Source organism: Theropithecus gelada, chromosome 1, assembly GCF_003255815.1.
Source record: "Theropithecus gelada isolate Dixy chromosome 1, Tgel_1.0, whole genome shotgun sequence".
In the NCBI taxonomy this organism is placed as follows: domain Eukaryota; kingdom Metazoa; phylum Chordata; class Mammalia; order Primates; family Cercopithecidae; genus Theropithecus; species Theropithecus gelada.
This window is the reverse complement of record NC_037668.1, coordinates 125,596,949-125,624,085: the sequence shown is the minus strand read 5'-3', so window position 1 is coordinate 125,624,085 and position 27,137 is coordinate 125,596,949. Positions and strand designations below refer to the sequence as shown.

At 36.2% G+C, this 27,137-nt stretch overlaps 1 protein-coding gene across 1 annotated transcript in view; it reads left to right on the top strand.

Annotated features, from left to right (window-relative positions):
* The window catches only part of DPYD (dihydropyrimidine dehydrogenase), an 849,957-nt gene that overhangs the window by 529,346 nt on the left and 293,474 nt on the right, over nucleotides 1-27,137 (top strand). Inside the window, exons 15-16 of the mRNA XM_025405641.1 lie at nucleotides 18,195-18,263; nucleotides 26,945-27,028. Coding sequence (XP_025261426.1) covers nucleotides 18,195-18,263; nucleotides 26,945-27,028 — 153 coding nt within the window. The remainder of the gene's footprint in view (nucleotides 1-18,194; nucleotides 18,264-26,944; nucleotides 27,029-27,137) is intronic.

The window sequence follows — 27,137 nt, the reverse complement described above, 5'->3', positions numbered from 1 at the left end:
AGGCAGAGGTTGCCATGAGCCAAGATCACGGAACTGCACTCCAGCCTGGGTAACAGAGTGAGACTCTGTCTCAAAAAAACAAAAAATAAATAAATAAATAAATAAACAAACAAATTAATAAAGTATTCAGAGAAAAATAACCCATCAATGTAGAATTATATACTCTGCAAAATTATTCTTCAAAAGTGAAGGAGAAATAAACACTTTCTCAGACAAAAAACGTTGAAAGAATGTGTTCAGAGTAAACCTCCTTGCAAGAAATGTTAATGGAAGTTTTTTGAGAGAAGGAAAACTATAAAGGCCAGAAACTTGGACCTACACAAAGAAAGGAAGAACATCAAAGAAGGAATAATTTAAGGTAAAATAAAAAGGTTTATTTTTCTTACCCCTAATCGATCTAATAACAATTTGTTCAAAATAATCATAGCAACAATATGATTGTGTATACTTACATATAATATATGTGCTTATATATACCTATATATAAGTCCAATGAATGACAGCAGTGACACAATGGACAGGAGGGAGGATACGATTTTCTTTATTATAAGATGCTCATATCATCTGTGAAGTGGTACAGGGTTACTTGATGGACTTCGATTAGCTATAGATGTATATTGTAAACTCTAGGGCAACCACTACAAAAAGTAAAAAAATAAAAAAATAAAAAATAAATTTAAAAAAAAAACAAGTGATATGCTAAAAAAAAGTAGAAAAAAAATTGAATCATATAAAATAATGAAATAAAACCACAAAAGGCAGAAACAGTATAGAAGACAAAAATAGGAACAGAGAAAAAAATAGAAAACAATAAATATAGTAGATATTAACCCAGCTATATCAATACTCATTTTGAATATCAATGATCTAAATACACCAATTAAAAAACAAAGATTGTCTAAGTGAATTTAAAAACCCACCTATGTATTGCATGTAAGAAATGCACTTTCAATACAAAAACACATAGATTATAAGTAAATGGATGAAGAAAATGTATCATGCTAACACTGATCTAAAGATAGCAGGAGTAGCCATATTAATTTCAGGCAAAACAGACTTCAAAGCAAGGAAAGTTATCAGGGACAAAAGAAGGGTATTACATAATGATAAAATGGTCAATTTTCCAGGAAGACATAAGAATCTTTAACGTGTATCCATCTAATAACAGAGCATCAAACTATGTGAAGCAAAAACCAATAGAACAGCAAAGAGAAGTAGTGCATCTATTAGCATAATTGGAGACTTCAACACTTCTCTATCAGAAATGTACAGATCCAGCAGGCAGAAAATCAGTAAGCGCGTAGTTAAACTCAACAACACTATTAGTCAACTGGACATAATTTGACATCTATAGACAACACCATTCAATAACAGAATACACATTTTTCTCAAGTTTACATGGAACATTCACCAAGGTAGACCACACTGTGGACCATAAAACACACCTTAAAATTTAAAAGAACAGAAATCATACAGTCTCTGATCTGAGAACACAATGGAATTAAATTAGACACCAATAACAAAATGTATCTGAAAAATCCCAAAATACACAGAGATTAAACAACACACCTCTAAATAACACATGGGCCAAAAACAAAATGTCAAAAAACATTAAAAATATTTTGAACTAAATGAAAATTAAAAGAAAACATCAAAATCTGTGAGGTGCTACAAAAGTAGTACTTAAAGGGCAGTTTATATCATTGAATACGTATATTTAAAAAGAAGAAAGATTTAAAATTAATAATCTAAGTTTCTACCTTAGGAAATAGAAAATGAAGAGCAAATTAAATCTAAAGTAAGCAGAAGAAAATGAATAAGAGTTAGCAGAAATCAATGAAATCGAAAAAAGAAAATTAGTATAGAAAATGAACAAAATCTGATTATTTGAAAAAAAGTCAACAAAACTGATAAGCCTCTAGCCAGGCTAATGAATAGAAAGAGAGGACGTAAGTTAATATCAGAAATGAAAGGGTGGACATCACTACAGGTCCCCAGGACACTAAAAGGAAAATAAAGAACATTGTGAACAACTCTATGCCCACAGATTTGATGACCTAGATTAAATAAACCAGTTCCTTGAAACTGTCAAAACTCACACAGGATAAATAGACAATCTTAATCAGCTTATATCTATTACAGAAATCAAATCAATAATTAACGACCTTCCAAAACAGAGCAAAAGACCCAGATGGGTTCACTAATTAATTCTACTGAACATTTAAGAAAAATTTCTACCAATTCTCTCAATATCTTTCAGGAACAGAGGGAATACATGTAGTCTCAAATTTATCAGGTTTGAACTTAGAAATTTTCAACTTCAAGATGGTACAAAAGCAATACACATTCAGTACACTCCTCAGCTTACAGTGGGGTATGTCCAAATAACTCCACTCATTGTAAGTTGAAAATCTCAGAAGTTAAAGCACACACTTTTGACTTACAATATTTCCAGTTTATTACAGGCTTATCGGGACTTAACCCCATCGTCAATGATTGTATGAGGCCCTAATACCTAATAATTGCACTGACGGCAAACCAGACAAAGACATGCTAGAAACTATAGATGAATATCTCTTAAGATGCAAAAATTATCAAAAAAAATTAGCAAATTGAATGCAACAATGTTTAAAAAGAATTACACACCACAGTGAAGTGGGATTTATCTCAGACATGCATGGCTGGTTCAATATTCAAAAATCAATTAATGTAATCACCTCAACAGACTAAAGAAGAAAAAATCACATGATCTTATCAACAGATGTAAATAAAGCATTTAACAAAATTCAACACCCATTCATGATCAAAATCTCTCAGTAAACTAACAATACAGAGAAGCTTCCTGAATTTGATAAAGAATATCTCTAAAATACCTTCAGCTAAGATCACATTTAATGGTGAGAAATTAGAAGTTTTCACACTGAGACCAAGAACAAGGCAAGGATTTCCCCTCTCACCATTTCTTTTCACAATTATACTGGAACTTCTAGCTAATGCAATAAGACAAGATAAAGGTGGGAAAAAGGTATACAAGTTAGCAAGGAAAAAATAAAACTGTTTTTGCAGATGACATTATTGTGTACATAGAAAATCAGAAAGAATTGACCAAAAAATATCCTGTAACTAACAAGTGATTATAGCAATGTGGCAAGATTAAAGGTTAATATACAAAAGTCATTTGGTTTCTTCTGTACTAACAATGAAAAAGTTGAAGTTAAAAGAAACGTAATATTTATATTAGAATCAAAACGAATGAAATAGGTGTAAGTCTATCAAAATATGACAAGATCTATATGAGGAGAACTACAAAACTCTGATGGACTAAATCAAACAAGAACTAAATAAATGGAGAGAGATTCCATGTTCATGTATAGGAAGACAGTACTGTCAAGATGTGAGTTCTTCCCAGCTTGATCTATAGATGCAATGTAATCATAGTTTAAATCCCCACAAGTTGTTTTGTGGGCATTGACAAACTGATTCTGAAGTTTAAAGGCATGCCAGAAGACAGAATAGCTAACACAATATTGAAGGAGAAGAACAAAGTTAGAGGATTGACACTACCTAACCTCAAGATTTACTATAAAGCTACAGTAATCTGGCAGTGTAATATTGGTGAAAGAACAGACAAATAGATCAATCGACCAAAAAAGACAGCCCAGAAATAGACCCACATAATTAAATCAACTGATCTTTGACAAAGCAATGAGACAATTCAATGGAGAATACATAGTCATTTACCAAATGGTACTGGAACAACTGCATGTTCACATGCAACAAAAAATTAATCTAGACACACCCTTCACCAAAATTAACTCTAAATGGATCATAGATCTAAATGTAAAGCACAAAAATATAGAACTCCTACAAGATAACATAGAAGAAAACCTAGATGATCTTGAATATGTTGATGACATATGTGTTTTTAAACATAACTCCAAAGACAATATTCATGAAATAAATTATTTATATGCTGGGTTTCATTAAAATAAAAATCTTCTGACCAGGCATGGTGGCTCACACTTGTAATCCCAGCACTTTGGGAGACCACAGCAGACAGATCACCTGAGGTCAGGAGTTCGAAACCAGCCTGGCCAACATGACAAAACCCCGTCTTGACTAAAAATACAAAAATTAGCTGGACATGGTGGTAGGTGTTTGGAATCCCAGCTGCTCAGGAGGCTGAAGCAGGAGAATCGCTTGAACCTAGGAGGGGGAGGTTGCAGTGAGCAGAGATTGTGCCACTGCACTGCAGCCTGGGAGACAGAGCAAGACTCTGTCTCAAACTAACAAACAAACGAAACAAAACAAAACAAACAAACTTCTGCTCAGTGAAAGATAATATCAAGAGAATGAGAAGTCAAGCCACAGACTGGGAGAAAATATTTGTAAAAGACACATTTGAGAAAGTACGGTTATCCAAAATATACAAAGAACACTTAAAATTCAACAATAAGAAAACAACGAACCAGATTTTTAAAAATGAGCCGAAGACTTCAACAGCCACCTCATCAAAGAAGATAAACAGATGGCAGATGAGCATATGAAAAAGTACTCTGTGTCAGGAGGGAAATGCAAATTAAAACAACAATGAGGTACCACTACACATCTATTAGAATAGCCAAAATTCATAACACTGACAACATCAAATTCTGATGAGGGTCTGGAGCAAAGGTGCTCTCATTTATTGCTGGTGGGAATACAAAATGATTTGATCACTTTAGAAGACAGTATGTGGCAGTTTCTTATAAAACTACAAATACTCTTACCATATGATCCAACAACTCCACTCCTTGGTATTAACCCAAAGGAGTTGAAAACTTGTATTTCCACAAAAACCTGCACATGGATGTTTACAGCAGCTTTATTCATAATTACCCAAACTGGGAAGTAACCAAAATATCCTTCAGTAGGTGAATTATAAACTTTGGTACATATAGACAGTGATATATTATTTAGTACTAAAAAGGTATAAATACCAAGCCATGAAAATACATGGGGGAACCTTGAATGCATATTACTAACTGAAGGAAGCCATAATGAAAAAGCTATGTACTGTGTGATTCCAACTGTCTGATATTCTGGAAAAGACAAAACTATGGAGACAGTAAAGAAATCAGTGATAGCCAGGAGGATTGGGTGAGATGAGAGAGAATGAATAGGTGGAGCACAGAAAATTTTTAGGAGAGTGAAAATACTCTGTATGATACTATAACAATGCAAACATGTCATTATACATTGTCCAAACCCATAGAATGTGTAACAGCAAGAGCGAACTCTGATGTAACTCTGTGGACTTTGTCTGATGATGCTGTGTCAATGTAAGTTCATAAGATATACCATATATATATATATATGTCATACGTATATAACAGCTGCTACTACTACTACATGACTACATGACTACTATGGTATGCACAGTAGTAGTCATGGTCTTTTATACATACATATATATTAGTCATGGTAGTTTCATGCATGCACTTTTACTTGCAGCAAGTACTACAGTCTTCATAGGGATGAAACAGAAGTTTCAAAACATCTATTAATAATAGGCCGTCTTTCTTTCCACCAACATTTACTAAATTACATTAGGTGCTAGGCAATGCTGCACCTAATGATAAGAAACTAAAGGTGAATAATAATTAGCATGTTCTCCCATTGAGTAAGGTAAGAGAAGTGGGACAAGAGAAGAGAATGATATAAATGAACATCTATCTGACACAGTCCAACAGGAACTGAGTAGTGGTTGGTGTAGCACACTTGAATACCAAGAGAAAACAGTGATTCTGTCTCTGAGATCATTGAGGATGATATGGTTGAGGTTAGCTCTGAATTAAACCTTGAGAAGTAGATAGGAGACGTACAGTCAGACATCTAGGATGGCACTACAAGAAGGACCAACATCAGGAAAAGAATGGAAATCTAAAAGTGCATGTAGTGTGTGGTAGCCGGTATATATAAGAGCTTCAGGCCGGGCGCAGTGGCTCATGCCTGTAATCCCAGAACTTTGGGAGGCCGAGGCGGGCGGATCACGAGGTCAGGAGATCGAGACCATCCTGGCTAACACGGTGAAACCCCATCTCTACTAAAAAATACAAAAAATTAGCCTGGCGTGGTGCTGGGCGCCTGTAGTCCCAGCTACTTGGGAGGCTGAGGCAGGAGAATGGTGTGAACCCAGGAACCAGAGCTCACAGTGAGCCAAGATCGTGCCACTGCACTCCAGCCTGGGTGACAGAGCAAGACTCCGTCTCAAAAAAAATTAAAAGAGGTTCAGTTTGGTATGTCAAGATAAGGGGCAGCAAGGTGATTTGGAGCCAGATTATAAAGAGCCAATACTACCCCATCATCAGCCCTTAACATGCATTAATGGTCAGGTGGCTGTGTATCATCCCATTGGTTCCTGCTCACTTGTTCTTTCCTCTAATTTTATGATTTCTTAGGCGGTTTCATCTGGTGGTCTAGCTTAGATGGTATACAGAGCTATAGTAAACTAATTCATTGGCCAAGATCTTAGAAATAAAGTTAGCCTCTGAGAATGAATATAATAAAAACTGACACACATTGAATAAAATTCACCATCTATAAAAGCAAACCAACACATTTTCTATAAAGGTTGTATAAGGAGCACAGAAAAATCATTCAAAGTATAAATATTATAGTCAAACAGATCAAGCTTTGTATCTACTCTTACTGGCCGTGCCACTGTGAGTAGTTATTTAACTTCTTGAAGGATTCTTTTTCTGTCTGTAAAGTGGGGCTAATAATTTCTATGCTGCGTTGTTCTAAGGATTAGAGATAAGTCATGTGAAATTCTAAACATAGTGCTCAGCATATGCAAATACACAGCATGTAATGGTTCTTACTGTGGTACTTAGTAAAAGTGACATCAGTTAACTTTTCCTGCATAACAAAACATCTCAAATTTAGGATTGAAAATGACTATTAATTTAGTTCATGATTGTGGATGTTAGCAATTTGCTTAACTGGGCTATGCTGCATGGTTCTTCTGGTCTTACCTGGTCTTACTCCATCTGTGGTCAAGTTCCAAGTAGGCTAGGGGCTGGCTAATCTAGGTCAGCCTCAGCTGGATGGCTTGTCTCTGTGTCATGTGGTCTGTCATCCTTCGGCAGCCTACACTGGCTTGTCGACTTGGCTTGGTAGGATTTCAAGAGAGGAAGCAGAAAAGCACCAGGCCCCTTCAAGCTTTGGTTTAACTCTGGCACAACATCACCTCTACCATGTTCTGTTGATTAAAACAAGTCAGAAAATCAGTCCTCACCCAAAGGTTGGGTAGATAAATGCCCCCACATGATGGGAGTCCTTCTGAAGGGGCATGGAAACAGGGAGGTAACAGTGTTTTCAAACAATCTACCATGAGAGGGTTGAAGCCTAAAATCAACTAGAATCTCTAATGTAAATTGAAAGGATAGGAAATCAATAAGGTATAGTCTTGATGTAGTAGAGAGGAACTTGGAATCAAAAGACCTGAGCTTAATCCCTGCCTTCGCTATTGATTAACTTGACCCTGGTAAAGTAATTTAAATTATCCGTGCCTCGTTATTATCAGTATAAGATTCCTTAAATTCAAGATTGTGGGGAATAAATGAGATAATGTATGTGAAAATCTGTACTAAACTGTAAATATAGAAACAAATATAATGGATAATTATTTTTGATATAAAATGTACTTTATAAATTATAAAAGAATCTAGAACCCCTTACCTTTTACCATCTATGTGTCCTTCTTATTCTGTCTCTAGAAGGTAGAAAGTACAGTGTATATGAAAATATATATTTTTAAAAATATATAAAATGTATAAACAAATACAACATAACAAATGTCATAGCAGAAAAATGCAAAGGATACTGAGGAATCTTAGAAGAGGAGTGCCAAAAGAAGTCAGGGGAGCAATGGGGCACAGGAGAGGTATCCCAGAAGGCAACGTCTACATGAGAAGCACGAATTCACTAGAGAAAATGGTTGAAAATTCAAATCCAAATGCTTAGCTGATTAGAAACCATTGTTTAGTCCCTTGCCTGCATAAACCAGGTTCCTATTTAGGTATCTTGCTTCATTTTCTGTGAAATATAACCATTTGTTTCTCCCTAAGTCAGCCAAATTGAACTACCTGAGATTTCTTAAACACAGCATATTCCTTAAATACATCATCCTTTGCTTTTGCTCCTGCTGCTCACTCTACCTGGAGTACTCTACCTCCTTGGATTTTTAAATCAATTTCCAATACAGACATACCTCATTTTATTGCAATATTGTGTTTTTTTACAAATTGAAGGTTGTGGCAATCCTGCTTCTAACAAGTCTATTGGTGCCACTTTTCAACCGCATACACTCACTTCATGTTTCTGTGTTCATATTTTGGTAATTCTTGCAATATTTCAAATTTCTTCATTATTGTTACACCTGTGATCTGGGATCAAACCTGCAGTGTCTTCGAGGTATACTTCTAAGTGTCCATGGGTGATTTCATAATTGGTCAATTGTTCCTGTTGTATGGTGCCTTCCCTGATTCACACAGCTACAAATGATTACCCTTTCTTTTGCTCTTATTTTGTCTTGGTTAGTGTTATTTTTTGTATCAATTTTCATGTTTCCTTTATTATGTCATATGCTTTGACCATTCTTTATACATTTAAACAAAAGGAACAGAAATATGATCAAGATAATTCAGCATGCAAATTACACTCAGGAAGCAAAGTAATTCAGTGTGGTCAAAGCAAAAGTTGCACTGTGGTCTTGTATAGCCTATTATTTTATCCTGAAATTGGATTTGAAGCCAAAGTGTGATATGAGGAGGTTTGTCTCTTTAGAATAATTTGGCACATAGCATAGGCTGAAATCAGATATGGGGCAACTAATAAGGAAACTTCTGCAGTAATCCAGGGAAGAAATGGTGAGGATCTTAATACAGTCACAATGAGGAACATGCAGATATTTGAGAAATAAACTAGAGCAGTACTTCTCAAACTTCCCTGTACTTTAGAACCACCTAGAGAGCCTTGAAAAACCCTGATGCCTGCACCTCACTCCATACAAGTTAACTCAGAATCCTTGGGATTGTTATCATTTTTTAACTCACTAGATAATTTCAATGCTCAGTCAAGTTTGAAAACCGGTACTTGGTAAATCATTGGATGTGGGTGACAAAGATAGGATATTCCTGGTTTTCTAATCTGGGACAAAAGAGTGAAACATAAATATATTTAGTGTGGATAAATAAGCAAATTTAGAGTGGAGAAATTTAAGTTTGGTTTTGAACAAATGGAAATTTGGTGCTAACAGGTAGTCATATATGCAATTCTTGCACTTAGGAAAAATGTACAGTTTAGCGGTATACACTTTTGGGATTTTCTGCATGTATTAATAGATATTATTCATAATCATTGCGAATATGATGTTTAGTGAATGCATGTGAAATGAGACTAAAAGAGGACCGTGAGTGGACCCTGAGAGCATCAACATGTGAGAAATTGGCAGAGGTAGAAAAAGAAACACAAAAAAAAAAAAAAAAAAAAAAAGGAAAAGTAAGTGGTATCTCTGAACCTCAGTTAGAAGAGGGATTCAAGAAGCTGGAGGTGGTTAGTAGTCTTAAATGCTGAAGAGAGTTTAGTACAGATCTGGGCTGAAAAGTATCTAATATATTTGGTGAGGTCACTGTTAACCTTGGGGAGATCAATTCCTAAGCATATTGGGGACAGGAACTAAATAAAAACATATGGAGTGATCAAAAGGGGAGGAAAAAGCAAGTTACTGTAGCTCCTGGACTGGTACAGTGGTTGTTTCCTGTTGTGTTGGAAAACATCTCTGATTTTTTATAGAAAATCTTGTATATTGTTTAACTTTAAATATGACTTTTTTAGATTTGAAATAGTTTCGTAAATAAGATCAGCCCCCAAATAAACCAAAAATTGAATTTTTAAATAATTTTAAAAGACAGCGTGTAAGCATACTAGTCTCATTTATGACCATTAAATAAGCAATGAGCAAATAAAATTTGAAAAGTTTATTAATTTCACCTTAAATGTCTTATGGTTAATGTGTCTATTTCAGGAATATTGCACCAATCTCACTTTCACTATATTTGAACTAAGACATAAAGGACATCTAAAATTTGAATGTTGTACGGTTAATTAACATTTAATAAACTTATTTTCTTTGTTTAAATGTCTTTGAAAATCAAATGTCTCATGCTGTTTTTCCTCATCAATATAATCCCAGTAGTCTTAGCAATGATTTTGTTAAAGTGTTTGACAAAACCTGACTTGGCTAATTGTAATTTATAGTTATTCACCCCTGTCACTTTGCACTTTTTCCCCACTAAAAAATTTAGATTGTCTTGAAGCTGAATTGTTGACTGGATTTCCTATGTAGTTTACAGTATGGTTACAGAATACCAAAACAGCGTTGTCAATGTGTTTTAAAAAGCATGGGCTTGAAGTCAATGGGAATTTGACAAGACAGCCTGCTTGTTATTGTAAGCCATTGCAAGTTTTATGTTGTTCTCCACCTTAATTTTTAATGTGTAAGCTTTAATGACATTCAGTTTTTAAAAGCTACTTAATAAAATAATTTTATTTATTCCCTAAGGAAATGGAATTGTCAAAACAAAAAAAAGGTGACCATTAAATTTGATTCCTTTATTTAAAAATTCAAAGGATGACAGTGGAAGCCATATAGTACTACATTTTTTTTTTTTTTAACCAAGTAGGCATCTACCCATTGTTTTTCACCTTTGAGATACCTTTCAGAGAGAAAGAAATATGCAAAATTTGATTAGTAAATTATTATACTTTGCATTTTATATGCTTCGAAATGTTAATGTCTCATAGAAATTAGATGTTTACAAAAAATATGTACATTTTCTTAAATTGTATTAATTGGTCAAAATGAAAGTCAAAACTATTAAATACTCCAATTTAAAAGTGTTTTCTACAAAGCAGAATTCACTAAAAGAATGACTTTTCAGGAGCACATCAAATTTTAATGACTGAAGCACTTAAAAGCATCTTGATAAAATGGACCTCAACTCTAAGACAATCTATAAAACCCAATTTTATGTTTTCAGTAATATAAAGAGGACTGTAATCTATGTTCCAATTTCGTAAATCATCTTGTCTTTTTATTTTTACTAGTCATATTTTCATAAATATTGTCAACACTGATTAAATATATCTGCCTTTTTGACCTAGTAATCCTACCATATTCTTAGTAAATTTGTTTTCCCTTTCTTTTCTTTCTTCCTTTTTTTTCAAAGACAAAATCTCATTCTGTCACCCAGGCTGTAGTGCAGAGGTACAATCATAGCTCACTGAAGCCTCCAAATTCCTAGGCTCAAGCCATCCTCCTGCCTCAGCCTCCTGAGTAGCTGGGATTACAGGCATATGAGCCACTATGCTTGGCCCATTTTTAGAGACTATTTCATACTTTCATCTCTTCCTCATAGTCACAAACCCGTAACTAGTTCTCTTTACCCTCAGCAAGAGACCTTACATCCTAGTTCATAATGAAAATGTAGACACCAGGAAGAATGATTTTACTTTTTCCACATCGAATTTAGAAACCTAAATGTATCCATAGTTATTTTTCTCTCTCTACTCGTTTTTTATCCTGTTAAATAGAAACAATGCCTCTGCCTCTTTTAAAGGCCACTTTCTCCACTTGTACTCTTGATTCATCATCCCTTCTTCCTTTTTCAAGAGCTTCTTTCTCTTTCTCAAATCATTTTCACCAGTGTAAAAACATACTCAAATATAGTCCATTAAGAAAAAATCATTAGTCCTCCCATGACCTTGTACAGGCTGCCCTCATTTGTCTTTCAGCTAGCCCAAGAAAACGTTTAGAGAGATTTGTGTATTGCCTCTACTTCTTCATATTCTATTCACTCAACTCATTCCAGCCTGACTTTTGTCCCTGTCACTTCCCTGAAACCCCTCTTATAAAGGTTATGAATGATTTTTCTCTCTTCAAATCCAGTGGACACTTTTCTGCTCTTTGACGCAGACTTTCAGAAGCATTCATCACGGTTGATTGTTCCTTACTTTTTGGAACACTTCCTTCTCTTGGCACGACATCACACTCTCTTGCGCCCCCAGGTCAGTCCTAGGGACTTTCTTTTTCCCTGTATTATTTTCTTCCTTTTGTGAAGTCATCTAGCCTGGTGACTTCAAATACCATTATATTTTGAAGTCTCTAAAACTTGCACCTTTATCCTTGACCTCTTTAGTGAATTCTCCACTCATGTATCCAGTGGCACAATTGATGTCTTCACTAATGTTCTGCTTACTTAGATGTATTAAATGTAAAATATTGTAATTGGACCTCTTCAATATTCCCCTACTACTTTCTTCATTAGACTTTATTCTATCTCAGTAAATTATTTACATTCACAGTTCAGTAGTTCAAGCCAAATATCTCAGATCATTCTTAATTTCTACTTTTCTCTGTCTTTCTAAATCTGAGCATTCGCCAACTAGAACCTCAGAGCTATCCACTTCTCTATATCTCCATGGATATCATGAAAGCCACATTATTTCTACATAATCAGACTCCTTGCTTTCACCCTTAACCCCCTTATCCCATTCCATATAGTAAGAAGCATCTTTTGAAAATGTACATCAGATTATTTTATCACCCTCCTTTAAACCTTTCTGTGGCCTGCCATTACACCTACAATAAAACCCAATCTCCCACAGGGTTCAGAGCTCCCAGAGATCTGGCTATTGCCTGCTTCTCTCATTTTCTTTCATACTATTCCTGTCCTCTCATGAATCTACAACCACAAAAGCCTTCTTTTTTCCCCTTGAACATACCATGCTCATTCCCAACTCAGTCTTTGCACCTGTAGTTACTTCTACATACCTGGCTGCTTTTACTCACTTCTGCATTTTATTTAATATGAGGTGCCATCTCATCTCTCAGTTTTCAACTTAGGGAGCTTTTTACTGACTATGTATCTGATATGCATATATGTATTCTGGTGATTCTCTGTCATGCTCTCCTCCTCTATTACTGTCTTCCTAACAATAATATTGTAAATAGGTCTAACAATTGGAACTGGAAATGGTCCAATTAATGTATCTTTTCTTTTGTAATCATTATGACATTTTCCTCCCTAAAATGTAAGCTTCAGGAGGGCAGGGACTTTTTCTGTCTTGTTCATCACTTCTGAGTTAGAACAGCTATTGGCATATAGTGGGGCTCAAGAAATATTGGTTGGAAGTTGAATGCACGAAGATGCTAAGTCAATTTCTTAAGCTCCATTTTGTGTGCCATTTAATTCCTCTTATAGTAGATGCTCAATTTGCTTATTAATCAATTAGGTGACATTGAATCTCCCACCAGACTGTGTAACATAAAATGTAGGATGGGGGGAGACAAAGTTCAAATATTATGTAGCATCTGGGTTTCACTATCTGCTCATTCAAATAATGTTTTAAAACATGAGCCGTAAAAATTGAGCACTGGAAATGGCATAAATTAAGTGAAATATTGATATAGAAAAAGGTTGCTTTGATTTAAGAATATATTTCATTGGGTATTTATTTCTAATAACATTGCATGATGTCTCATGATATAAAATATCCATCATTCTGTTTTTTTCATAGGAAAAAAAAATCTGTTCCCTCCTGCTTGATTAAAAATAAAATACAGCAAAACACTGAAGGGCCTTGTAATCATCAAATAGATATTAAATTGTGTCCAGTGTCCTTTTAGCGTTAATGTCTTTCAGCCTGACTCTGAAAAATTGCTATCTCTTTTAATAAAAAGTAAAATTACTTTCTGGTCATCTTTATTTCTCAGAAATAGAATGCTACCACATATTTTCACAAACCATCCTCTGGTTTTAGATAAGGATATTTAAAATCCTTAGACCATTTCACATTTCTAAAATAAATATGAAGTTATTTTTTCCTGAAATTTAATTGATTTAAAAAATTGCTTTGAAACATGACAATTGTAGCTTAGCATGTAGTAATTGTCAAGACTTTTAAATCATAAAGCAAGAATGTAAAAATAGAATTTCCTTAAGCTAAAATGTGGTATTTATTAATTTAAATACACAGATATGTTAGTGAGCCATCTGGCCTTAAAAGTGGTGCCAAGGGGATCTCTTTCCATCTCGTGTATTTGTGTACTTTCCACTGTCTCTGCTTTTTTTCCCAGTGTAGTAAGCTTTGGGGTGGGAAAGTGGTTGAGGAGTCAGTGATCACCAGCAGCTGTGAACAAACTTCACACACACACACACACAAAAATCAAACTTCACACAAAAAAATCAAACTTCACAAAAAAAAAAAAAAAAAAAATTCTTTAGCTTTCCCAGTTCCACTGAAGGATTTTGATAGGAGCAGAGTACCCAATTCCTGTGATTAGTGCAAGTGGGGATACTTTCTCTTTTGGGGGGGCAAGAAGGTAGAGTCTGCTTTCAATGGATAGGGAAAGGAGAACAGGATAGTGCTTGGCTGCTCAGAGCATACAATGGAAACCTCCGCTTACCATAATATGTCTCTCCCATTGGTGGCCACCCCTCCTCAGTCAGAGGCTGCCCACCAGCATTCGATGGCATGATTCTCTCAATATCCTGAACAACTCTCTGGATGATATTTATTTTTCTTCATCAAGCCCAATTGTAGTGCCTCATGATTCTCAGCAACCTACAGGGCGAACAATTATCTTAACTAACCCTGGCACAGTCAATATAAATTTGAAGTGAAAAATAGCTCTGTTAAAATTAAAATTGCCATGTAAAAGAGAGAAACAGTGTTAGCCCCTAGTTGAGAGCACATATCATATCCTACTGTCAAGGCTGGTAAACCTTGCTTCCCTTGTGTGGATTTCTTTGGTCAACCCATCTGCCTGGCTAGATTCAGCCCACCTGAAAGGTTTTTCTTGTCCTCCATGGAACCCTGAGAGGGGAGCTGGAGAGAGGGGTGCACATGCTGTGACTGTGCTGATTGAGCAGCCACTTCATAGTTGCATGGGAATGTGAATTAGGGGATTATTTTGTTATGCTAGGAGGTGGGGGGTTTTGTGGCGGTGGTTGTTTTATTTTGTTTTAAGAAAAAAAATTTCCTAAAAATGTAAGCTTATTGCTTATCAGTTTCACCACAGGGTAACTAGTATCTAATAGCTAATTTTTTTGTTTTTCTTCAGTCTGTATCTTTGTACTGTCTCTGCCCTTGAAGTTCTAGCAACAAGCCTCAGGGCTCTGCTCATTCCCTAAATCCTTAGATTGACAGACTGTTTTTTACTTGACCTCTGCCTTGTGGCCACTGAAGACAATAGAATGCTGTCACCTGCCCCCAGGCATCATCCCAGTTGATTTTTCGTTTCAAATAAGGTCCTTAATCTCTCTCTCTCTTTCTGTTTTGTTTTGTTTTGTTTTGCTTTGCTTTGTTTTGTTTTGCAAGGGATGCCTACACCAAGAGGTGTTAGGTCTAGTCCTGGAAGATCTGGTGCCCTCTTTGATATTTCTCCTTGATTTTTTTCTAACTGGAGAATAGGGTATAGCACCCCTGAGCAAGATCTTAGATCACTTGGAAAGGGTGGAAAGCATCTCTAACTAAAACTGCATAATTACATGGTGACTCTTTTATGGTTGCAAATGAAACTTGGAGTATGACTTTTCACTTCTTTTAGCCCCTAGAGAAAAGGCCATGGAACAAGCATTCTTACATTTTTCTCCCCAATTCTGAAAAGCTGTAGTTTCACTAGACGAAAAAAGTTGAATCCTAAACTCAATGAATAATAATTTGGCATGCTTAATTTTCTCTATCCATCATCTACTTTTACTTTCTTCTCTTTGTTCCTCTCTCTAAGGAATCTATTCAAAATTGCTGTTTCTCCTGGCTTCCATATTTCGGAAAGTTGTTTAACCTTTATGTGACTAATGTTCTGCGAATTTCTCAGTGGCTTTGATTCAGACTCTCAGATCTTTTGCTTCCTTCTTTTTAATTGCTTCTCTAGTTGATTAGTCCTGTGTATTTTAATATCTGATTATTTTTTCATCACCAAGACAGATACCTTCATCAGCCCTAATCACTCTTCACTCTTACTCATATCATCGCCAGCAGTTTTCAATTGTTTATTTTTCCCTTCTCTAACTTATGATATCCATTTATACTTAATCTTCTTAAAAGGGTAAGCTGACAATGCAACCCCTTGCTCCTAAACCTCTGGTGACCTCATTCATTTTTTCTTTCAGTCTTTGATACGTGCCAAATACCATGCTAGTTACTGTAGATAAATGATGACTAATGCAGAGCAGCCCCAGCTTTCATGGTGTTTGTAGTCTATCCGGAAAGAAAAAAAAGGAAAACTTTAAAGACAGACTTCTCTCCCTGGTTTTTAGAACTCTCTCCAATATGGTCACAATTTTGTATCCTCCTGATGAAAACATTTATCTGACTTTTACAGCATATCTTTGGATTTTTCTCAACGTAAATAAAAAAGCTCTATGAAGTGAGAGCATAATGGCTTTTAGAGGATTCTTAACACTAGACTCTGCAACTTTAAGCTTGGCACAAACTCTTTGTGTCTCAATCTCTTCCTTTATAGAGAGAGAATCTTGCTCTGTTGCCCAGGCCGGAGTGCAGTAACGCGATCATAGCTCCCTGTAACCTTGAACACCTGGAGTCAAGTGGTCTTCCCATCTCAGCTTCCTGAGTGGCTGGGACTACAGGGTCAGGTCACCACACCCAGCTAATTTTTCTATTTTTTTGTGGAGACAAGGTATTGCTATGTTTCTCAGGCTGGTAATGAATTCCTGGGCTCAAGCGATCTTCCTGCTTCTGCTTCCCAAAGTGCTGGGATTATAGGCATGAGCCACCGCACCCAGCCTCAATTTCATAGTCTTTAAATGATAATGATAGGAAATAATTACTTACATGTAAGTATTTGCTTTGGGCTAGCAAAACCTAGTGGTTAAAAGCACAGACTCTCAGTCAGTCACACTGCCTGGCTCTGGGTCCTAGCTCTGCTCCTTATCAGCTGTATGACTGTCAGGTCTCATTGCCTCAGCATCTTCATCTGTAAAGTGGGGAGAATAACACTGGGAATGATTAAATAAGTTAATAAAGTAAAAACCATTGAAACAGTGCCAAGCACACTGTAAGAGCTATATAAGTCTTAGCCATTTCTGTTAAATTTCTGTTATTACTTCTCTTTTCTTTTCTTTTTTGAGATGGAGTCTCGCTCTGTTGCCCAGGCTGGAGTGTAGCGGCAGCGCGATCTTGGCTCACTGCAACCTCCACCTCCTGGTTCAAGCAATTCTCCTGTCTCTGCCTCTTGAGTAGCTGGATACAGGCACATGCCACCATGCCTGGATAATTTTTGTATTTTTAGTAGAGATGGGGTTTCACAATGTTGGCCAGATCTCGAACTCCTGACCTCAAGTGATCCACCCGCCTCTGCCTCCCAAAGGGTTGGGATTACAAGTGTGAGCCACCACGCCTGGCCAATTTCTGTTATTACTTTTCTTAATAAGTGGCACTACTATTCATATTTTACCAATCAGGAAACTAAATACTTTGACCAGAGCCACGTGTAAGTGACAGAGTCAGGGTTCTAACCTGGGCATCCTAGTTTCAGAGGAGGCACTAGTAATTACTACTCTATACAGTCTCCATTATGGGATTTTGGTAATAATGTAGTTAAATAATATGTAATAAAATTTAAAACTATAATGCACTATGAATATTTAAGGTATTATGTATACTATAATGAGTTATGTTTGAAAGAAACACTAATTTTTTTTCTTTTCCATCACTTAAAACCTTTTCACTAGACCAGTAATTACAAACAGCATTTTAACGGCGTTGTATAATTAGACAATCCCTTCAGATACATGCATGTATTTACATTGCTACTTTCAGAGGATGGCAAAGTCAGTAATATCATTTCTATTTTGAAAAAGAGAATGCTGAGGATCAGAAAAGTTAAGTAACTTGCCCTCGTGTTCACAGATACTAAATGAGAAAGTCTCCTAATGTAATTCCAAAGCCCCAAATGTCACCCTGTGTTTTGCTATCATACCCTGCTGTTTTCTAATGATTTTTTTTTAACAGTTTGAAAACTAATTTTATAATATAGTGTACCATTATAAATTTATATAAATATTAATGTATCTTTGTGTACAACTGCATAACTACTTGAACTTATACTCTTTTTCTTTTTAAAGATTGTGATTGCTAGCATCATGTGCAGTTACAATAAAAATGACTGGATGGAACTTGCCAAAAAGTCTGAGGTAATGGTTACTTTCGTATATATTTATTTCGTTTCTTCTCTCCTATTTTTATTAGTTTTAAATAAAGAGCTGCCATGAAAAATAATGCAGTAGAAGTAAAATTGAATTGAAAATGTAACTTAAAACATTTTTATTATAATTTGTTTACCCTGTGTTTTCATTAAAATGATGGAAATGTAAATTTAAAAGGAATTTATTCTATAAAAGCAGTCCCTTGGATTGCACTCACTACCTAAAAATCCTTTATTCTCTGAATCCATACACTCTTTATTTGCATGTTAAGCAAACTGTATATTATGATGGATGCCATGATAAAATTTAATTCTACCTTTGAGAGTCTAACTTGATCTTACCTTGCCTTTAGGCAAACTAGTTTGACAGTAAGAGAAGAAATTTTGAATATAAAACTCTTGAATATTTAAAGTATAAAAGGTTCATTTAATACTATTCTAGTTTGAATACAGACATGCATAAAAGCATGGGACAGAATGCTCCTGAATGGAACACTAGTCAGCAGGTTTTCCATAATATAAATTGAATCCTGCACAAATGCAAACAAGTAACCATGTGCCTCAAATTTGTATTTCAAATAGAAAAATACATACTTAAAATTATACACTTATGTCCATCATGCTGTCATGGAAAATAGTCTGGAGAGTCTTAGCTGGGGTTTCTTGAAAACCTCTCAGTAATATAGAAGACTAAATCTAACGATACCGATGAACTAATTGAGGCTACATTATAAAATACTGCAAAGCTATCTATAGTGTTCAAAAATGTTGATTATACCTTTTATTTGGGTATTTTAGAAATGAGAAAGGAAAAAATTACTTCTGGGACTTAGAGGGGTGAAATTAAACATGATCAGTAATTGGCCTCGTGATCTTCCGTGCTGGGTTCATTTGATACATGTATTTACCTAATTGACCATGAAATCTTCCACAGAGCCCGTGCTTGGCCTGAGCTGTGCCAATTTTAAGCTGACTATGATGAATGGTTTTATCATGCCGCTTGCTTCTCTGCCTTTCTGTAAGAACAAAATACTTTTCAAAAATTTTTTTTCAATATTAGACATTAATTTTTAAATAGGCAAGATTACTTTTTTTAAGTCAAAAGCCTTTAATTATAAACAAACTGGCTAACCTAAAGATATCTTTCACATTTCATATGTTTATTTAATTTCAGTTTTATTTAATATCACCTTCTAATTACTCTATAGCAAAAACATAAATAAAAAGAAAGGAAGAAAGAAAAAAGAAAGAAGGGAGGAAAAGGTATGCCTTTTGTTCAGTCAAAACGGTCTGCAAAATCTCCCCATAGGAGAGCAGTCTGCATAACAAGAAGGTATGATAATATCAATTAAAAAATAAAAATCTTCACTATAATCCTAAATCTGGATTAGCCCAGGAGATATCACATGAAGGAAGTATCCCCCAGGCCTTCACAGCTTCTAGGAGGGTAATATTAAGCAGCATGATTTCATCACAGTTCATATGGTAGGCACCCAATAACATTTTATAGAATCAGTATTTGGTTTTGATTTTATGAATATGTTTCAAAACAGGTTAAAACAGATTTCCTTACAATGGAAAAATCGACATTAAAATCTTCAAAACCAACAAAAATATATTCAAGTCCAAGTTACTGTACTACCTAACATGTACATTTCTTTTGGGTGTGGTGGCATAGGGATGTAAGAAATCAGAGACACCACACCAGCACTCTTACATGCCAACTGTTTTAAGTTTAGTTAATGATGTGATGTGATGATGTATACTAAATCTTAAGTTTATAAAACCCTTTTTATGGCTGATTAATTCTTGAATTACACAATAGAGAGCTGAGAAAACCTGCTATCAGCTTTTTGCTACTTTATCTGAAACAGAAATGACACATATGGAGCAGTAGAACCTTAGAATGCATACCCATTTCGTGTTGTCTTCTATATTCTTCAACCTGGCTTGACTTTGTCATGTTTTTGAGCACCATAAAGAAGTTTCTACTGCTTGTGTCAAATCAGTAACATTGTTAGAATCTGGTTAGCTTTCTTGGTCCACGTACTTGACCACAGGCTCTCTTGCTTTTCTGGAACCTTGGTAGTATACTCCAAATTTATGCAAAAGAAGATTTATGAAACACCTACTATGTATAAAGTCCCTGACCAGCCAAAGCAAAGATGAACAATAGGGAGCAATCAGATATATGCCAAATTGAGCCATTGCTGAAGGTTCACAGTATTCACTTTTCAATGGATCTTTAATCCAGTATAGTCCATCTTGAATCAATTTCTTTCTTAATTTGTAATTAGCCTTGAAAATAGAGCCTGAGTCAAAGTTAATGTGAAAAAGCTTTATTGAAGTATACAATCTCAGAGCAGTAAGACTGAGGAGAAAAGAAAAATGAGATGGGGAGAAGGGAAAACAAGCACAATATGGTGTGTTCCAGAGCTGGACACTTCACAAGGAAATGCAGCCAATTGCTCAGTTATATGGGACAAGGAATAGCACATCATCTCACAATATGATAGAATCACCCATTGTCTCATCACTTTCTAGGAAAGGAAGTGGAAGGAATGAGTCTACTGGCTCCTTCAGTCTCCTGTCTCTCACCGGTCCCATTTCACTCCATAGGGAAGCTAGATTTCCTGGCATGGGGTGTGATGCTTCATCTAAACCCAGAATTGAAGGGAAAGGCCAGAGCCTCCTGATCGGGCGTGGGCACTGGTGCTCCTGGAGCTCTCACTTTGACAGGCTCAGTGGAGGTTGTGACACAACCCAGTCTCATCTGGAGGGAGTCTGTGAGAGTGGACAGTTACTGTAGGAGATGTGAAGATAGCAACAGGGACTCGGGTTTCCCTTTGAAGTAGCGGCAAAATTCCTGGGTGACAAGTGGTGCCATCAAATTTGAGGAAGCATATAATTGGCTGTGGTCCAAAATGCATCATTACCAAGTTTATCAGCAATAGCTCCACTAATCATCTTGCTCTCAACCAATCCAAATTCTTTCCATCTTTCCTAATTTCAGAACCCTTGACTTGACCATTAAGTGCTACTTGGCCCTTCCCCTGTCTCTCTCCAGTGTCACTGTGGATCTGTTTTCTGCATTCCAGATCCTGCTGCCTTCTTTTCCTCCTCCAACATGTTCCCAACTCAGAAAGTTTGCTGTTCCCTTGGCCTGCAATGTTCTCTCTTCCTCAACCCTGAGCCTCCAACCACATAGGTTAAACCTCCCTGTCCTATATTCTAAGCCCCTGTCTTCAGAGGCCAGTTGACCAGATAGTTAATGAAGCTTAAGCTTCAGGGCATTTACTTGCATGGACCATTTCCAAGTCCCTGTACCTAACTCTGTGTTTACAATGTTTGGTTATCGTTTTTTCCTTAAAGAGGGTTTTCCAAATTACTTAAGCATTAGGCTCCCCAAAATCTGGATCTACCTCTGTCTGTGCTTTTCCTCTGTAGCATATAATAAAATGGTGATTAACAATTGTGTCATTAGTCATTACTAATAGTTCCTCTGTCCTGCTTGTTAGAAAGCATTACACAAATAATGTATTTGTGTAATGTAAATAGTGAAATAATGTCCATGGGGATCGAGACCCCTGTGTGGTTCACTGCTTAATCCTCAATTCCAAGCACAAGGCTTTCTCTACCAGCAGATATTTGTTGAATGAAGTAAAAAAGAAGTATACAATTTGAGTATTGCCATGTGGCAAACAAAAAGGAAGCCATTACAGAATAAATGGGAAGAGTGGTATTTTATTTGGCACCCATGAACTTGAAGGGTTTAAAATCCAATGATGATGATTTTAAGTCAGGTACCTGATGAGGGATTGCCAAGGTTCTGACCACCTTTGGTAGGAAGAGACAAGGAAGATCCAGCAGAAAGGCACAGGCACTAAAACCAAGTTCCCATACTATTCCTAGCAGAGCCAAAATAAAACACTAACAAGCCAGGTTCCTATCAGTTTTTTTAGCTGAATCTGGGCAGCAATACGTCATGAATTTAATAGCTGTGAGAGTTAGAAATCTCAAATAGTTTGAGGTAAAAATCAGACAGAGGCACATTACAGAAATATGTAGGACCAGTTGGATATAAGTTTCTGAACAGGGACAGTAAACAGGACAGAATGGAATCACAGGAGATAGACACACAGCTGGAGATGAGAGATAGTAACTGACTTTATGTCCAGTGGGGCCCAAGCTAAGAGTACTTTACCTGTCCCAGGTCTATCTCGGAGAGTTTTAAGATCCCAGAGAACTTTAACTCCAGTTTTGGATAGTTGAGACTAGAGGATAGCATTGCTACTTAGAAAGTCAACATCTAACCCCATGTATTCATTTAACGGAAGAAATTAAGAGGGATCCAATAATTGTGCCTTTCATGCCCCATTACAGTACACTGTTCTCACCCTACTTGAGCTCTGATGTCCTTTGCCAGCCCCTATCACCCGTGGAAGTCTTCCCTTCCCACCTGGGCTGTGATACACCACACCATGCCACTGGCCGTGTAGACGTCCTTCTGGCTCTGCTCTGCATAAGCTGTGACATCCCACACTGGGCCCTCATGGCTGCTCCTCAAATGCTCATGCTCACCTGCCTTACCTTGCCCTGACCAATGACTTCAGAGCTGTAGTGATCAGGAAGGTAAGGGAAAGAAAGGAAGAGGTAAGGAAAGAAGGAGAAGAGAGGAGAAGTGCTTTGTGCCTGATTTTGTTGTATATGTTGCACAAGAGTTTGTAGTTTTGCCACCTTAGTTTCTCTGGGTGTTTTTATAAAGTGGTTCAGAGAATTTTAAAAATTATACCACTGCCATATTCCAAGAATTTCTCAGGATAGTTTTCCTTTCCCTCCTGAGGTATAGACAATGTAGGACCAGATGAGTTATCTTAAATCATTTTAATATCAAGGCAGAGGAAGGACAAGTCAGAGGTCTTGTTGGATGGATAAATAAGTATTTAGATAGATAGATGATTGATAGGTAGGTAGATCGACAGATAAAGTATTTAGATAGATAGAGTACACCTTTATAGTATTTACTATATTCCAGAAGTCATTTACTTACTTAGTTTTTATCACTCCTCTTTAAACTTTTATATATGTTAAAGCTCTTATTTTTCTTTTCAGTTGACTTAAAACTGTAAAAAATAAACTTTCTCTTTTGGCACTTCTCATTTCCTGTATTAGCCTTGGAAACATTTAAAAATACATCTCCCTAGAATTTTTCTGTGCAAATATCAAATTTATTTATACCTTATGACAACAACTCTGTGACTTCGTTCCACTTTTTTAATATATTTTTATTTTTAATTTTTTTTTTTTTTTGGAGTTCTAACGTATCACTGACTTGATGTTTTCCTCTTTTTTTTTTTGAGGAAACTAAGGCCAAAAGTAGTGAAATAATGTATTCAAGTTCACACAGATAAGATGGAGTAAAAGTGGGATTCAAACCCATAGTTTGGCTCAGAGTCCACACTATCTATACACAAACACACACACACACTCTACTGCATGTAGGTGGATGATAAATAGATAATGTAGGAAATTAGTAACAGTGTATTTCCTATGTCACTGCCATCACTAGGCTATTTCATTTTATAACCATTTAGGTGAGGTAGAATCAACTCTGGGTAAGTGACTAAACTAAAAAGCTTGTGACTAACAAGAATCAGAATGCATGCCCAATTTCAGTTAATTTAACATTTCATGCTAATTCAGCAATTAAGGCTTTTTGAATGGTTAGAGTTGCTTGGAAATGGAATTAACTGCCTTTTAAGGTGGTGTGCATCCTGAGACAGGAATTTTCAAGCAGAGGCCACATGAATGTTCCTGTTCTCATGGTGTCACCTTGAACAGCATTGTCTGTTTTTGAGACTTGGATGCACATTTCAAAGGCCTTTCCAGGTGTGTTTGGTGAGTGGGCATTTGTATATGTGTATAATGTTGGGGAAATTATAATAATTAGTCATTGAAAAAATTTTATATTGGACAGATGATTTTAAAATGTTTTAATTTTTGCTTCAAACTTGGAAGCTATAAGGATATCGAGCTGTTATGTTTTTCGTAACACGCTATGACAACTTCAGCCATAAAATAAGTGATTTGTAGTAAATTATAATAGTGGGCACAAATGCAGGTCCTGGACTCAAAATGCTTGGGTTAAAGACCCTACTATCAGCTATAAGCTGTGGGATGTTGGATAAATCACTTGAACTCTTTAAGTCTTACTTTTATCAATTATAAAGTAGAAATAATGATATATCCTACCTCTTAGAGTTGCTGTGAGGATAAGGTAAGATAAAACATACAAAGGACATAGTAAAGTGTCTGGCATGTTGTAAATGCTGAATTAATGTTAGCTATTATTATGTAATATGGTAGCTAGGTGTAAGTTTGAAATGAAATATGCATAATGTAAATATGTATACAATTACCTTGCAAAGCCTTATTTAATCCAAAATGATGTTGAATTGATTTGCTATTAATTGCTGCATTTCGGTTAAATAGAGAAGTCTAAAGGAAGTATTTGAAGTAACCAGGAAATAATAAGAAACATGTTATATGCATATATTTGCACTATACAGTCTTTTCGCTAAGCTGGTAATTACTGCATGGCATGGTTTTGAGACAGGTCATATTATCCACAGTTGACACTTGAGCAGCTGGAGACAAAGAAGGTTGACTGACTTGTACACATCATCCCCAATTCCTTAGCTACAGGCATAAGATTTGAACTTAGGGTTCAGCAGGCTGTGCTCATCCATGCTCACTACCAAACCATCGAGGAAAGAGTAGCATGGTTTTCAGCAATTCTCAAACAACATGAAGACTTTTAAAATCGGATTAGGAAAGCAAAACCATAATGAAACCATGTTAAAAAACAGGCTCAATGATCAAATGGACTTTAACAAATGTGCAGAAGAAAAAGCAGACTCACTAATGAATAAAGATAGGCAAGAAAATAAACTGAGAAATGACTAGCTGGAGTTCCTAAGTTTGTTGAGGTCCTACTTAACATTCATAGAGCAGGAAAAAATAGGTTAAAATCTTAAACAGTTAGGAAGGAAAGAGAAAGAAGAAACAACTGTTGCCCTAAAGAAAGGTCTAGTGTACGTAGAAAGTAGTGAACTATTTTTTAAGCCTTTGCATGTGATAAACCTGTTAAAATACTGTTGTAACCAGTTCAAGCTTCTAGTTGGCCTTACTGAAAAATAAACCATGGCACTGGAAAAATTATAGAAGTTAGCTAAAAGAATATAAAATTTGAATCAGCTAGTTTTTTTGTTTTTTTTGGGGTTTTTTTGGAAATGGAGTCTTGCTCCATTGCCCAGGCTGGAGTGCAGTGCCTGATCTCAGCTCACCACTACCTCTGCCTCCCAAGTTCAAGCGATTCTCCTGCCTCAACCTCCCGAGTAGCTGGGATTACAGGCAGACCGCCACACCCGGCGAATCTTTTGTATTTTGGTAGAGATGGGGTTTCACTGTGTTGCCCCGCTGGTCTTAAAATTCTAAGCTCAGGCAGTCCTCCTACCTGGGACTCCCAAAGTGCTAAGATTACAGATGTGACCTACTGCACCCGGCCACTATAATAACCTTTTTTTTTTTTTTTTTTGAGACGGAGTCTTGCTCTGTGCCCCAGGCTGGAGTGCAGTGGCACGATCTCGGCTCACTGCAAGCTCCGCCCCCCGGGTTCACGCCATTCTCCTGCCTCAGCCTCCCGAGTAGCTGGGACTACAGGTGCCCGCCACCACACCCAGCTAATTTTTGTATTTTTAGTAGAGACGGGGTTTCACCATATTAGCCAGGATGGTCTCGATCTCCTGACCTCATGATCCGCCTGCCTCGGCCTCCCAAAGTGCTGGGGATTACAGGCGTGAACCACCATGCCCAGCCTGTAATAACTTTTAAAAGTGTTTTGTTTATTCTTCAAGTTCTTTACAGAAGACTTCCCACACATTCTAAGATTCTCAAAATATTCTAAGAATACTTAGAATGAATTATGTTGTTCATTTATATAAGATCTATTTGTATACTAAGGAATTGATGATTTAAACAAGAAGGATTCCTATTACTACTAAGACAAAACTATCAATACTTCCTATTTCTTAGATAAACTATTTTAAAATATGATAATGTTGATTTTCAGTTAAAAACATTTTACATTTTGTTTATTCATTCTAGCTAGCCCACTACATTTTTCTTTGTATGCCTACTCCAAGCGTCAATTATTCAAAATTAGTAAGATTTGTGTCCATAAAAATAGAAGCTGTTTAGGAAAGAATAAATGTGATATCAAACAGATCTGAGTTACAATCTCTACTGTGTCACCTAATAACCAAGCTTGTCATTTAACCTCCCTATGCTTCAGTTCAGTTGCCTGTAAAATTGGTATCATAATAATACAAAGATTATGAGAATTAGAGGTAACAAACATAAAGCATATAGAGCAGTGAGTAGCCCCTTATAAGCACTCAGTAAATATTTGGTGTGTGATTGTTGTTGTGGTGGTGGTTGTTATATAGACCTTAATTTGAGAGAGTTAGAATATACCTCACAAGATAGCTGTGATACAGAAAACAGAATAGTTAACACTTGACAAATGTGACTTTTGTTATCAATGGTGAAAGCTTATTGGTATATAAATAAAGCTTTGCCTTTTCTTTCATTTTCCTTTCTTGTTTAAAGGATTCTGGAGCAGATGCCCTGGAGTTAAATTTATCGTGTCCACATGGCATGGGAGAAAGAGGAATGGGCTTGGCCTGTGGGCAGGTAAGGACCTTGACAGCTGCCACTAAGTATGTCAGTGTGACATAATAGGCCCCTGTATGGATAGTTACTATACCTTAGGCAAGGAGATGCATGGATCAGATGACTGGCT